Source organism: Cupressus sempervirens, chromosome 3, assembly GCF_028749045.1.
Source record: "Cupressus sempervirens isolate cs-2001-9-10 chromosome 3, ASM2874904v1, whole genome shotgun sequence".
In the NCBI taxonomy this organism is placed as follows: Eukaryota; Viridiplantae; Streptophyta; class Pinopsida; order Cupressales; family Cupressaceae; genus Cupressus; species Cupressus sempervirens.
The window spans coordinates 612,909,549-612,924,572 of NC_143120.1; the positions used below are offsets into that span (position 1 = coordinate 612,909,549).

The 15,024-nt window shown below is 41.7% G+C and overlaps 1 protein-coding gene across 10 annotated transcripts; it reads left to right on the forward strand.

Annotated features, from left to right (window-relative positions):
* Window positions 1-594: 594 nt before the first annotated feature.
* Window positions 595-5,005, forward strand: LOC149568165 (uncharacterized). 10 transcript variants are annotated; one of them, XR_016362509.1, is made up of 3 exons: window positions 595-1,393; window positions 2,680-3,281; window positions 3,368-5,005. XR_016362509.1 is itself a non-coding variant. In XM_089821174.1 (3 exons), exon 1 carries the CDS (start codon window positions 790-792, stop codon window positions 1,381-1,383), a length of 594 nt encoding a protein of 197 aa, XP_089677300.1. In that variant the 5' UTR covers window positions 595-789; the 3' UTR covers window positions 1,384-1,393; window positions 3,252-3,281; window positions 3,368-5,005. The 10 variants fall into 10 exon arrangements, 7 of the variants coding, with proteins under 7 accessions (XP_089677300.1, XP_089677296.1, XP_089677297.1 ...); XR_016362511.1 differs by having other exon boundaries at window positions 3,240-3,281; XM_089821174.1 differs by having other exon boundaries at window positions 3,252-3,281.
* Window positions 5,006-15,024: the final 10,019 nt, after the last annotated feature.

Below are 15,024 nucleotides of genomic sequence, written 5' to 3' on the forward strand. Positions count from 1 at the left end.
AATTATTCGACTGCTGAGCTATCTAAAAAAAGTGGATAAAATGGATATACATTGTTGGCCTAGAATCGTGGTTGACGAGGAGCTAGACCATTGAAAGAAGACATGGAAGAAACAAAACAACAAATTGTTCAACAAATGGAACATTGACTACCAAGAGTGCTTGGGAACCAACTTAGAAATAAAAAAATGGGTGATAATAAAAATCAGGCTTGCCATATGGACAAACCTGATAGGGAGGAAAAATACTTACTATGTCAAATAATTTAACCCCAGTTGTGAACATGGCGACAATGAATACTTGGGAGCTAACATTAAGAGAAATGCAAAAATTTTAATTGCCCTATTGAGGTCTAGATCACACCATTTGACGTGTGAAACTGATAGATGGAAGGTCCCTAAAGAAGAGTGGGTGGACATAATTTGTAGGTTTTGCAACGATGGAGTGGTGGAAACAAAATGACATTATGCTAAAGATTGTACAACATATGAAGATTTTCGCAACCAATACAAGGACATTTTATGACACTTCACAAGAGAGCCATCTTACAGAAATCTACAACAAAAAAAAATTAATTTGGAGAAATCTCAAGAAAGTGATTAATGAGTCTTCTTTTGGCCCTTTAATCGTTGGTCACGTGGACGGACGTCGCTAAAAAAATCTTCCATTTCATTTCATTTCACCACTCTCCTCTGCTACAGTCTTCGGACATTAAAGGTAAATTTTCAGCACAGGTTCTCGATTGCCCCTAATTCGTCTAAGCTAATCACAGGCATTAATGTTGCGATACAATGGAGTTAGCAGCGGCAGTATTGCTTATTGTTTTAGCAATTGGTTTAATGGGGGCGTCCCACGGGCTGAGAACAGGAATGCTGAGATCGAGCAGGAAGAGAGAGAGGACAAGGGTGCAAGGCAGGAGGCATTTTGAGCAAGGAGCTCAATTCCTCAATCGAGCCAAATCCAAAGAAGCAGCACTGGAGGCAGATAAGGCCATCGCATTGGATCCCAAGGACGCAGCCAGCCATCTGCTCAAGGCCATAGCATTGGAGCGCCAGGGTCACATGGTCGCTGCCCTCAGATCTCTTAACACAGCTCTGTGGCCCCCTCTCGCCAAGAGCTTATCCCCATTCGAAATGGCAGAGGCTTTGCAGAAACGTGCAGAGATTGCCGTGGGTATGAAGAGTAAGAGGCGCTTGGACACAGCTTTAGCTGATCTGCAGGCGTCTCTGGCTATAAATGCGGGTAATGTCAAAACCCATTGCTTGTTGGGGAGGTGTTATGAGATGAAGGGGCTGAGGGATGAGGCCCGCCAAGCATTTCGAGCTGCCGCTGCAATTGATCCCGAGTCTCACGAGATCAATCAAGCTTTGTCTCGTTTGTCCTAATGTTAAAAAGGTGTGTTTATCAGTTATATTGATCTCGATTATTTGCAAAATCAGTCAAAGCATACATTTTCAGGTTTTCCTGTATTGTTTGTTGCAAGGATACTCTCTAGGTTAAATATCCTTTTCCATGCCGTTTTCTTAATTATGTAAATTTCTGATAATTTTTTGGTACTTTAGGTATACCCTTTTCACATGTCCACGTTGCTCCTTGTTTCCGTGACCTTAGGAAGAATTTCATAAAATGCTGTGTTTATGAGCTATACCAAACTTGATTGCTTGCGAGAGCAGCAAATGAGAGCTTTTTAAAGCGCTCTTTCCACCTTAATCACTGTGGTAATCTGTTGCTTTACTGTGTAATGGAATGCGATTTGGTAGCCCGATCATTGGTCAGCATGATGCTAGAATGTAAGTTCAAATCTCGAGATCTTTGTACTTAAACTACTGTTTATCATGGACTCTTCTGATTTTGCTCGGGTTGGTAATGCCAATCCCTGTTCTTTAGGTTGCCCAATTTCAAATTTCAGTTATGGAGAAGATCTTTATCATGGCATACGGACTGGTTGCAGAACAAGACACCTCATGCCTCTAAATGTTTAAAAGCCATAGTTTTAATTTGTCATACCTGATAAAGGGGCTTGTTCTCCTTCATTGGGCATGGTGTTGATTGCAACAACAGTGTCTATTGGTAAGCATAGAATTGTGGGTAGTCACTTGTATGTGTAATTGAAGGGATGCATTCTTATGACGCATTCTAGCTTTCCTCCCAAAATGTCCATAGGCATAAGCATTAATTTTAAAAAAAAAATTGCTATGCTCAACCAGGCAATGTGTAGAAACGTATGACTTCTTCTGATCTCCTTATTCTAATGGGATCTTCCCAATGACAATCTGCAAACAATAGCAATCGTGGAGCTAGGGGAGCAAAACTGTATTCCTAATATATACAGCTTCTAAACGAGAGGGTTTTTATCTAGCTGGTTATTTTAGAATTGCATTCATATTGAAAACCCAACTTGAGATTGTTTTTTTTAAATGAGTATTTTACCCATTTTTAGATATTTTAAAGTCTAGATCTATATTGAGCATAGATTGATTTGCAACAAATTAATGGAAGTGTTTGTTTCTAAGATGGCGCTATACGTTATCCATACTGTTGCTTTACTCGCATGAAATTTTCAAGCTTCCTTCTGTGAATTCGTTGCATGTGTCTTCATTCCTTTACTTTTTCTGTGCACCTGATTGAATTAATGGCCGAAATGCTGTTTGCTGGCCTGCTCATTTTCTTCAAATCCTAAGGTTCAGAAAGACAGGGAAATGACAGCAGTCTTTTGAAGAACATAGATACAGTCTTGATCTATCAGTTATTAATTGCCATTGCAGATTTGATGCTCCCATATGATCAAATGGACTTCTATGCTTGTAACAAAAAGGTTGTTCCTTCATAAAATTATTTGTGGAAGACAGAATTTTGGCCTAAATATGCCTTAAGATGGCATTTTTAAAGGTTATCACATTTTCCTATCAAAATGGAGAAACTATCAAACCGGTCTTTAACTTATATATATTCAAACAGATCCAAGGTTTAGTAAAGAGACCATTTCTAATAAGTAAACAGGAAAGACCGTGGTTTGAATGCCAATACAAAAGATTAAGGTTGAGGCAACACTAATATCAAGGAACAGATTATGACAATGTTGGTTTGGGCATTCATAGCTGTAATCTGGTATCTATGTGATGTTTTGCATCTATGTAGCAATGGTCGTTGTTTGGTACACGTGTTTATTCTCATATGAATGGTTATGGAATCTTTGGAGTTCCTAGTGATATCTATCTTTCTATTGATGTTTTTTCATTAGATATTTTTGCAGGTATCACGAAATGTCTTGGAGTCAATTAAGGTAGCTTTTTATACATGTTCCCTGATTGTTGTGTTAGTCAGAGCATGTAAATTATTGTTTTTCACTCATGATGGAATCTATTCTAGGTATTTTCAGACTCAATCATCCAGACAGTATCAGGAGGACACAAAACTATACTTGTGAATGATAAAAATTGCAAATATATCTTATAAGACCCCAGTATTAGGTTCCAAGGAATGGGAAATACAGTGACTACATGATTTGGTCACTTGGCAGGCATTGGATGTCACAGTTATAATCGTATTGTTACCAGATTGTTCTGTTGGTAATTAGATACATTTTCTGTAGCAAGAGGAAGTATACCTAATGCAATTAAAGCTATGTAGTTTTAACTTTTCACATTGGGACATAATGCTTTAGTTAGTATTGAGGCCGGATTCTTTATTTTGGGCTTCGGTTCTAGTATTCTATTTCTTACTATACTATGTCACTATTTGTGAATCTAATTTAATTCTCGTGGAGGAATAGAGATTGTGTTCTTCATGGTACATATCTTACATCCAGAATATCTGAAATAGGGTCTTTTCTGGTATGGTCTTCAATCCTGTTTTCTTGATCCATTCCTTGCATCTCTTTTCACGGCTAGAAAAAAGTTCTTTCACAGCACAATTGAAACAGAGAAGTTGCAATTTTGAAGGTCAAGCTTTATGTTTCAAGCACGCTCAGCACCAAAGGTTGGGCAAAGGACGCCAGGCTAAAATCAAAGATTTTTTTCTAAGTATTTTAATTTAATTCTTGAATGTATCTTTAAGGTTTGCTAGCCTCTATAGGGCTGCAACTTTTGGTTCCTCCATATATGCTGGGGAGGAGGCTTCTCACAAAGAATCTGCTTGATCTAAAGGAGCTCGTCCCTCTCTTCTGAAGGCTTATTTGCAGAGGATATCTTTACAAGATACATCACCTCCCCAGTAACATTATTCACCTCTATGATATGAGGTTAAATAACCACTTATACCGGGGTTATCTCTTGTGTTTACTATATATGGATGTACTATTGGCAGAGTACTTGCCGAGTTGCAAAAATTGGCCGAGTTTTTATGACTTCTACTGGCACTAAAACTCACTGAATTTTTGGCAAAAACTCGCCAAGTACTTGCTGAGTGTTTGCTAAAAACTCAGTTGTTGTTGTATAACAGCACTTAAGGCAAAAAAAAGAAAAAAAAACAGCCCGAGTTAATTTCATCTCTTTTTATCAGTTCTATTATGTTGAGAGGGAGAAAATAGCCTTCCAAACACTTGCAACCTGATTTCTAGCAGATCTGAGGCAGATATCAAGCAGATTTGAGTTGCTTTTTTAAAGGGGATGACATCAATGATTTGGAGAGGCAGGCTATGGACGAAGTGGGTGAACTTGGTTTCTTATTGGATGACATTGAGTTGAATGAGCAGTCATTGTTAGTGCCAAGAGAAGCTAGAGGCAAAGCTACATCTAGGATGGAGGACTAGCCACATACTGAGTCAAACATACTGAGCAAGGAGGCACAGTCGTGCGCAGTGCAAACTTCTAGGACTAGATCCTCTCATTCTACCTCTCCCTTAATTTTTGCTAGAGCTCGGAAGTGGAAGATGTAATTGTAATAATGTATTTACATTTAGTTTTATATAAATTATTTACTTTTTTGCTTCCAGCCATCAACATTCCTCACGAGGATGCGATTTTGTACCCACTTTGTGTTTAAGTATATCTAGACTAAGTTTATTTCTTTTGTGTTCTCATTTATTGATTTATTGGATGTATCTTCTTGTTGCGTTTTGTGAAAAAAACAAATGCATTTCTAATTAAATTTAAGCAATAAGTTCTGGAGTTGTTTGTCAAGTTTTACTGAAAACTGGCCCAGTGTTTTCCAATTATTTTTTCAGGCCCTAGCATTTTTTGCTTTGGCAACTTTTCCAACTATGGTTGCTATATTTACATGGAAATTAAGAAGAGTCCTTATAACGTTGATCTTCTAGATTTCATCCAAATCTGAATTCTCAAATTTCCATTGCACTGAGTGGGTAAAAGAAAACGCTGCATTTGAGCATTTTGACAGGTTTGGAGGCCTTTCTGATGTCCTTTACAGTGAGTTCATTTCTTGTAGACTGATTTCTAAATTGTCACAGTAACATTTGTATTTGAACAAAAATATCCAGTTTTTCACATATTTTTTTTTTCCCATACAACATTGTGGATAATCGTAAAGCTATATTTAGAGAAATCCTAGTTCATCATAAACATCAAGATCAAGCCTATTTAGATTTAAATACAATGTATTTGATTGTAAAAGAGCTTGCAGGTATTCCAGGTATTTCTGAAGGTAATACAGATTAAAAAATTGAGAATCATTTATACTCCACATCTTTAGTTTGCTTAGCTGGTTTGGATAGTTTCATAGAGCTGACGTCAATGAATAGGAGATAGTGCACTTCAAGATTCTGGTGAATATTATCATCATGCATATGACTTTCTTTAGGGCTTGCATTTTTGCTTTACTTAGTTCTGCTTTCATTTTCATTCATTTTTTCATCTTACTGAACTACAACCAAATGAGTTTCTTTCTAGTACCTTTATATCAATTCATTTTGATTATAGTTGGCTATTTTGTCACAAATAATGAGAGCTGTGAGAACTGTGAGCTGTTGCAGAAAACTGTTTGTCATGAGCAGTTGCAGTGAGCCGTGGTTTGCTACAGTGGAGGATTGACGGTGTTGTGATAGACATCTTTCAAACAGACATTTTTCTCTAGCCATTTCCTATCCGCCGTTGCTGCCCTTGCCATTAGCTCTGCATTGCAGAATGCTGCTCACATGACAGTTCCTTCAGAATTGTTGTTTTGGGGTTCGCTCGTCAAATGTTTGACAGAATGAGGAGTGCTGTGGGTTGAGGTGGCTTGGGGCAACTGTCCACAGCAGTTGCTGCGTCACTGACCAGACAATTCTCTGAGATTACGATTGGAAGGGGCATTGCAACATCTGGTTTTTGACAGCGTCTCAAGCATCAGGTGAAGGAATTTTGTGAACACACGGGTAGCTGGGGTTTGCTCATCAATTGTTTGACGAAATGAATCCCCCACTAGATCCAGTCGCATTTCAACAGATTGTTGACTGTTGAGCAAAAGTGGAGAAGGATAATATAGCACTAAAAGATACAATTGTCTCTCTATCCAACCTCTCTCAAAAATTAATCGATCAGGTGTTTAAGCTTGAATTCACCGACATAGTGCTCACACTCACTAAAACCATTGCTGCTTTAAAAACCCAGGTTGACACATACTCAGCCAATCTCATTTCAGACACTGTTGTCATCAAGACTCAGTTTGACACGGTCATAGAACAACTTGGGGACCTGGACAGCTTCAGGGAACAACAGAGCGAACTAGTAGCTAAACACACCTATCTTCTATCCAAGACCGAGTAGAAGGCCAAGTCATAGGCGTCAGTGTGCATGACTCCCGATTCTACCTCTCTTGTAGGGGTGGAAAAGATTGTCAAGGGACAGCTCACTGAGGAGTGGGAACTTAACCTCAGGGTTCGCGGTCTCCCTAGCTTTACCATTGATCCGTTGACAATTGGGCAATCTTTTCTCATGGAGTAGCAGGCATCGTAGATATCACCTTGGATAGTTGTTGGGTGGGAACAGATGGGTCTCTTTGTCTGTGGTTTCTCTCACTCTTAGACAGATTACAAGCTCTTTGATCGAAGATGAAGCTTTTTCCTCTCCCTTCAAAGATCTTTTTGGATGAGGATCTTACTAGAGCGCAAATGGCAGAGTTGAGACATTCTAGGGGGTTAGTTGTAGAGGCTAGACAAGCTGGGAAGTGGGCAGTGATCCGAAAGCTCAGTGCTATCGTTTGGAATCCCCCCACCCACCAGGCGGATGGTAATAGAGATAGGCTCCTCCTTTAGCCAAATGGCGGTCACACCAACAGTCACATGGGAGAGAACTCTCTCCATGTTAGCGACTGGAATGGTAATGGTACTCTTTGGTCATTATTTGACCTGCTCTCAGATGCGGTTGGCTTAGCAGATATTTTGGTGGTTATGGAGACTCATGAGAGTTCGGTCCGCCCTCTCCCTGAGTTCTCGGGCTATCAATGGCTATCTACCTGCAGAGAGGAGGTTCAGTTGTCAGGTGGTGTCCGGGGCTCTAGGGGTGTTGCTTGTTTGATTAGAGATGACCTTACTAGCATCACGATAGTGGTCCATTTCGACATTGCTGCTAGGTTTATGTGGATCCAAATTAGCCATATTGGTCATATTAGTCACCGTCTTAGAGACATGTTTATTGTAGTTTGCTATTTCTCTCTGGCCACCTCTCCTTATGCCATACAAAACTCGATTGATGGAGGCCCCTTCTTTGATCTACTTGAATATATCACCAAGTTTTTGGGCCTCAGTGACATCCTCATCTTGGGAGAATTCAATGCACTAACTAGACATCTTCAGACCTGTCTCCATGACTGATCCAACCACCATTGGTCTTCAAAGACACTCTTAGGACTTGCTTGGGCCTCTTTCATGCTATGGCTACCATCTCCTCCAGCTTTATTAGTCAACCAATTTACTAATCTTGAACGGCCTCTCCTGCCTTCCAGACTTTGAGTTCTTCACCTTTTGGCCTCATTGTGGGGGTGCGAGTGTGGTTGACTACGCTCTCATGCCAGCTTACTTGGCCCCCTCAATCAACAACTTCACTATCACCCGCCTCCCTTTAGCCGATCACTTCGTCCTCAATCTCCTGGTTTGCTTCGCCCCCCGCCCCTACACCCCAAATCCTTATCCGCATGCCCTCATATCACTTTCCACTTCTTGGATTGCGACTACTACCTCTTCACCATCCACCTCAGATGACTTCTCCCTCCCTTTGACCACTTGTCAGTTATCTCCCATACTACTCTTTTTGACCTCACTGCCTCTGCTTTATGGGAATTTGCCCTCTCCATCCCCCATTGCACTTCCTCCCACCATAGCCCTACTAGCTAGAAATCTTGCCCCATGAATCAGTGGTTTAGTGAGGACTGCAAATCTTTCCACTGCTTGCTGCGCTTCCTTCACAACACACTCCTCCTCATACACTCTGTTGCGTTCCTCTTACCACTGCTTTCTTTGCTTCAAGAAGTGTGTTTTTGTGGCCTTGCAGTGCAGATCTCTTTGTGACACTCTCGCTTATGACCCAAAAACCTTTTGGTGTACCTTGTTCCCCTGCCTTCTGCCCTTGATTGGCACTTGTTGGTTTCCCATACCTCCACCCTCTATGATATCCCTGGCCAGCTGCCCATTCACCCTACGCACACCCCCCCCGCCCCCCATTCACTCTGTTGGTGAGGCCATTAGACTCATGAGATGCAACAGGGTCGTTGATGAGGAGGGTTTTCAGGCAAAGCTCTTCAAGTTCGATACTCTGATTCTTTGCTCTTATCTTCTGACACTCTTCAACAAAGTGGTTTGCACTAGATTTCTTGACTACTAGTCAAGACACGTGATTTATCTTGTCTATAAGTCTAGGATGGTTTTGGACTCTGACAACTACAAGACCATCATGATTGGGCATACCTTTGCCAAGCTATATGACACAGTCGTTTGTCCGGATACCTTGACAGGGGGCAGTACCATGTTAGAGGACATGTTGGGTTTTGTACCGACTATTAGACTATGGATCACATCTTGACGTTGCGGGCTATCATTGAGGAGGCTCGACATCGTGCTGCGAAAGTCTATTGCTGTTTCATAGACTTTCGTAAGACCTTCAACTTTGTTCTTTGTGGAGCCCTTTTCCAAAGGCTCAGAGACATTGGTATTTTAGACATTCTTTTGACAACATTCATGAGATTATATGAGACAGTGGTGGGTAGATTTTGGACTCCTGAGGGTTTCTCTGAGTCGATTCACAATACCATTGGGGTGAAGCTGGGCTGCCCTCTCTCCCCCACTTTATTTGGTATATACATTGATGAGCTTGAGGCCTTCCTCATGGAGACCTTTCTCCCCAGAGATGGTTGCTACTTACACTAGGTTCTTATCTTCATCCTTCTCTTTGCCAATGATGGTTCTCCTTGCCTCCTCTCCCAAGGGATTCTAGAGACTTATTGATGGATTAGCCTCTTTTTGTGTTCGTTGCCAGCTCGTTGTGAACTTGGGTAAGACTCGGGTCATGGTCTTCAATTGCTTAAAGAACTCTCATCTTCATGTTACTTATCAGGATCAGGAGATTGAGATTATCTTGTCATACACTTACCTTGGGGTTAAGTTCTCTGGCCTTAGGTTCAACATGAGGCTAACTTGCCTGCCTAGGGTTGCCAAGGGGATGGGCTTCTTTGCCCTATTGGAGAGACAATGCTTTCCATATCACTTTCAGAACACCGAGTCACTTTTGGACTCTCTAGTCAGGCCAACAATTCTTTATGGCTCAGTAGTTTGGGGACCTTCGCTTCTGGACTTTGGCTGGGCATTAATCGAGCAACTTCAGACCACTCTCCTCTGTCGAATCATTAGATGTCACTGGTACACCCCGCACAATATTATCTTGGCTAAGTTCAGGGTCCATCCCTTCAAACTTAGTGCTATCTTCGACTTGATCTGGTTTATCCACTGCCTCAGGGGCTTTGTTGACTTCGTGGACGACTACCATTGGTACTCCTGCCTTGCCTACTGCTCCTCCATTGATATCACTAGCTATGATTTGAGACCCAGAGCTCGTGGCTGGTATGCTTAGGCCATCGCCTTACTTAGCTTGATAGGGATTGATATTGATGGTCTCCCTCCTTACCATTTCTCACTGGATGCTCCTGCTTATCTGCTTCCCTCATAGGGTCAGTTGAATGGGCATGTTAGACTCGACATTTACAGACAACACACCTTCACGACCTGGGTTAACCCATACAGGGGTTTGCTCTCGTGGATGGCCTTATACTTGTAACATTTTCTTGAGATCCATGAGGGGATTATTATGCGCCCTTTCTACTTGAGCCGATGCTAGAGCAACACCCTTCGTATCTACTTGGGGTCCTTTCGAGTGGGTTCACACAGGCTGTGTTGCTAGACCAATCACCACTGGGTCAGAGATGATCGAATATGCAACCTTTGTACTCTATCTGAGACGAAGGTTGAGATTCTTTTCATCTTTAGATGTCCCATCTACTATGAGATTAGAGGCAGGTTTCACTACCTATTTAGAGACTGTAGATCTTTGTCGGCCTTCTTTAGCTACCTTGTCTAGTGGTGTTTAGCCCTCTACCCTTGTGAGACTTCGTAGCTCTGTGACCATACTTTACAACTCACATTTCCTTAGAGTCAAGCCTCAGATTAGCTCATCACCGCCTTCTTACCCCCCTTGTCACCCTACAGGGGTAGGAAGCAACTGCCAGATACACTTGCATCGGGACACACCATATCTGTTCGATCAGGCCACAAATTCATCAGGCAACGACATTCTACTCCTAGTGCTACTCGGATTCGGTGCAGGCTCCTAGTCTCCCTGGATCTTATCCCTCAGTGATGGATTTCTTTGTACTGAGAAAGGATATCTATTCCTTCTCTCGTGTGTTCATTCTTTTTTCCTCACTTTGTTTTGTTTTATTGCTCGTCCTTTTTTGGACACCGTTTGGTGCTTTTGTTGGATTGCTTTTTTGCCCTATTGTATTTTCCAGTCCCTTAGACCCTTTGTTGGTCTTTTGTCGGACATTAATATCATTATCTTATCTTATCTGATAATGTTTCATTATATGAATTCCTTTCTAATAATGTTTCATTATATGAATTCCTTTCTAATAATGTTTCATTGTATGTGATTTGGAATGCTCATGAAAATAATATATAAATATTATTTATAAAGGGGCAACTGAGTTATTTTGGGTTAGGTAGTTTTAGTTATAGTCATATGTCATGAGATTTATAGTCATTTATTCTTTTAAATATAGACCTTTTGTAGAATTTCCATGCTCTTCTTAGTTACACTTCTAGTTTAGCTAATTAGTGTTTGGTTGATATGAATGTATTCTAGTGAAAATGTGCCAAGAAGTGTAGGAGTGCAAGGAGGTGGCTAGAGAAGAAGGTAATCTAGTTAGTGAAGGGGAATGTTGAGAGTTTTTCAAGGATGTAGTATAAAAAAACCTAGAAAGATTGATACGTCTGACAAGGTGGAAAAATTAACGTGGTTGGAACTCAAATAGGGGATACTTTTATTGACCTGCCCCTCCTCAATGACGGTGACTCATTTGGGCACAACTGTTGATTTAGAGGAATCCTAGTTTACAAAGATTGCAAGAATATTAAAATTTGTATCATGATTGTAGAGGCACTATAGGAACATTCATTGGTGTAAGGGAAATCTTTCATCAGTTAAAGAAGTTGTAATATTGATCTCCTCAATCTCCTGGTCCGCTTCGCTCCCCGCCTCTACACCCCCAATCTTTATCCTCAGGCCCTCATACCACTTTCCGCTTCTTGGATTGCGATTGCTACCTCTTCACCATCCACCTCAAATGACTTCTCCCTCCCTTCGACCACTTCTCAGTTATCTCCCATACTCCTCTTTTCAACCTCATTGCCTCTGCTTTATGGGAATCTACCCTCTCCATCCCCCATCGCACTTCCTCCCACCATAGCGCCACTAGCCAAAAATCTTGCCCCATGGATCAGTGGTTTAATGAGGACCGCAAATCTTTCAATTGCTCCCTGCGCTTCCTTCATGACACACTCCTCCTCATACACTCAGTTGCGTTCCTCTTACCACCACTTTCTTTGCTTCAAGAAGTGTGTTTTTGTGGCCTTGCAGTGTAGATCTTTTTGTGACACTCTCGCTCATGACTCAAAAACCTTCTAGTGTACCTTGTTCCCCCGCCTTCTGCCCTCGAGTGGCATTCGTTGGTTTCCCATACCTCCACCCTCTGATATCCCTGGCCAGTTGCCCATTCCCGCGCCCCCCCCCCCCCCCCCCGCCACCACACTGCCATCTTTTCACCTCCTCCATTGTTGGTGAGGCCATTAGACTCATGAGATGCAATAGGGTTGTTGATGAGGAAGGTTTTCAGGCAGAGTTCTTCAAGCTCGATACTCTATTCCTTTGTTCTTATCTTTTGACACTCTTCAACAAAGTGGTTTGCACTTGGTTTCTCGACTCTTGGTTGAGACATGTGATTTATTCCGTCTATAAGTCTAGGATAGTTTTGGACTCTGACAATTGCAAGACCATCATGATTGGGCATACCTTTGCCAAGCTATATGCCATAGTCTTGAATATTATCTTGTCCGGATACCTTGACAGGGGGCGGCACCATGTTAGAGGACATGCTGGGTTTCGTACCAACTATCAGACTATGGATCACATCTTGATGTTGTGGCTATCATTGAGGAGGCTCGACATCGTGCTGTGAACATCTATTGTTGTTTCATAGACTTTCGAAAGGCCTTCAACTTTGTTCTTTGTGGAGACCTTTTCCAAAGGCTCAAAGACATTGGTATTTCAAACATTCTTTTGACAATGATCATGAGATTATATGAGACAGTGGTGGGTAGATTTTGGACTCTCAAGGGTTTCTCTGATCCGATTCATAGTACCATTGGGGTGAAGCAGGGTTGCCCTCTCTCCCACTTTATTTGGTATATACATTGATGAGCTCGAGACCTTCCTCATGGAGACCTTTCTCCCCAGAGATGGTTGCTACTTACACTAGGTTCTTATCTCCATTATTCTCTTTGCCAATGATGTGGTTCTCCTTGCCTCCTCTCCCAAGGGACTCTAGAGACTTATCGATGGATTAGCCTCTTTCTGTGTCCGTTGCCAGCTCGTTGTGAACTTGGGTAAGACTCGAGTCATGGTCTTCAATTGCTTGAAGAACTCTCATCTTCTTTTTACCTATCAAGAAGAGGAGATTAAGATTGTCTTGTTATACACTTACGTTGGGGTTAAGTTCTTTGGCCTTAGGTTTAGCATGAGGCCAACTTGCCTGCCTAGGGTTGCCAAGGGGATGGGCCCCCTTGCCCTATTGGAGAGACAATGCTTTCAAATAACTTTTAGAAGATCGAGTCACTTTTGGACTCTCTGGTCAGGCCGACAATTCTTTATGGCTCAGTGGTTTGGGGATCTTCGCTTTTGGACTCTAACTGGGCATCAATTGAGTGGGTCCAGACCACTCTCCTCCATTGGCTCATCAGATGTCACTAGTACACCACACACAATATTATCTTGGCTAAGTTCAGGGCTCATCCCTTCAAACTTAGTGCTATCTTCAACTTGATCTAGTTTATCCACCGCCTTAGGGGCTTTGCTGACTCCGCAGACGGCCACCATAGATACCTACCTCGCCTACTTCTCCTTCGTTAATATTGCCAGCTCCAATTTGAGACCTAGAGCTCGTGGTTGGTATGCTTAGGCCACCACCTTACTTAGCTTGATAGGGATTGATATTGATCGTCTCCCTCCTTACCATTTTTCACTGGATGCTTCTGCTCATTTGCTCCCCTCATAGGGTCAGTTGAATGGGCATGTCAAACTCCACATTTATAGACAATACACCACCACGACCTAGGTTAACCCACACGCGGGTCTGCCCCCACAGATGACCTATTTGGAGCATTTTCTTGAGATCCATGAGGGGATTATTGCGCGCCCTTTCTATTTGAGTTGACGCTAGAGCCACACTCTTCGTATCTCCCTAGGGTCCTTCAGAGTGGGTTCACACAAGTTGCGTTGCTAGACCAATCACCACTTGGTCAGAGATGATCAAATATGTCATCTTTGTACTCTATTTGAGATGGAGATTGAGATCCATTTCATCTTTAGTGTCCCATCTATTGTGAGATTAGAGGCAGGTTTCATTGCCTCTTTAGAAACTACAGATCTCTGTCGGCCTTCTTTAGCTACCCTGACCACCGTTGTTGAGCCCTCTACCTCTGTGAGACTTCATAGCTTTGTGACCACACTTTACAACTCACGTTTCCTTTGAGTCAAGCCTCAAATCAACTCATCACTGCCTTCTTACCCCACTTTTCACCCTCCAGGGGCAGGAAGCGACTGCCAGATACACCCGCATCGAGACACACCAAATCTGTTCGATCATGCCACAGATTCATCAAGCAGTGACATTCTACTCCCAGTGTTACTCGGATTTGGGCTCGGGCCCATGGTCTCCTTCAATCTATCCCTCAGTGATGGATTTCTTTGTACCAAGAAAGATTATCTATTCCTTCTCTTGTCTGTTCATTCTCTTTTCCTCACTTTGTTTTGTTTTGTTGCTCGTCCTTTTTCGAACACTGTTTGGTGCTCACGCTAGATTGCTTTTCTGCCTGATTGCATCTTCCAGTACCTTAGACACTTTGTTGGTCTTTTGTGAGACATTAATATCATTATCTTATCTTATCTAATCTGATAATGTTTCATTATATCAATACCTTTCTAATAATGTTTCATTGTATGTGGTTTGGAATGTTCATGAAAATAACATATACATATTATAAAACGAGCAACTAAGTTATTTTGGGTTAGGTAGTTTTAGTTATAGTCATGTGTCATGGGCTTTATAGTCATTTATTCTTTTAAATATAGACTATTTTGTAGAATTTTCATGCTCCAAGAAGTGTAGGAGTGCAAGGAGGTGGCTAGAGAAGAAGGTAATCTAGTTAGTGAAGGAGAATTTTGAGAGTTTTTCAAGGATGTAGTATAAAAAAACCTAGAAAGATTGATATGTCTGACAAGGTGGAAAAAATAACATGGTTGGAACTCAAATAGGGGATACTTTTATTCACC

Coding starts and splice junctions, on each gene's coding strand:
- LOC149568165 (XM_089821170.1), top strand. CDS start 790: ATGGAGTTAGCAGCGGCAGTATTGCTTATTGTTTTAGCAATTGGTTTA.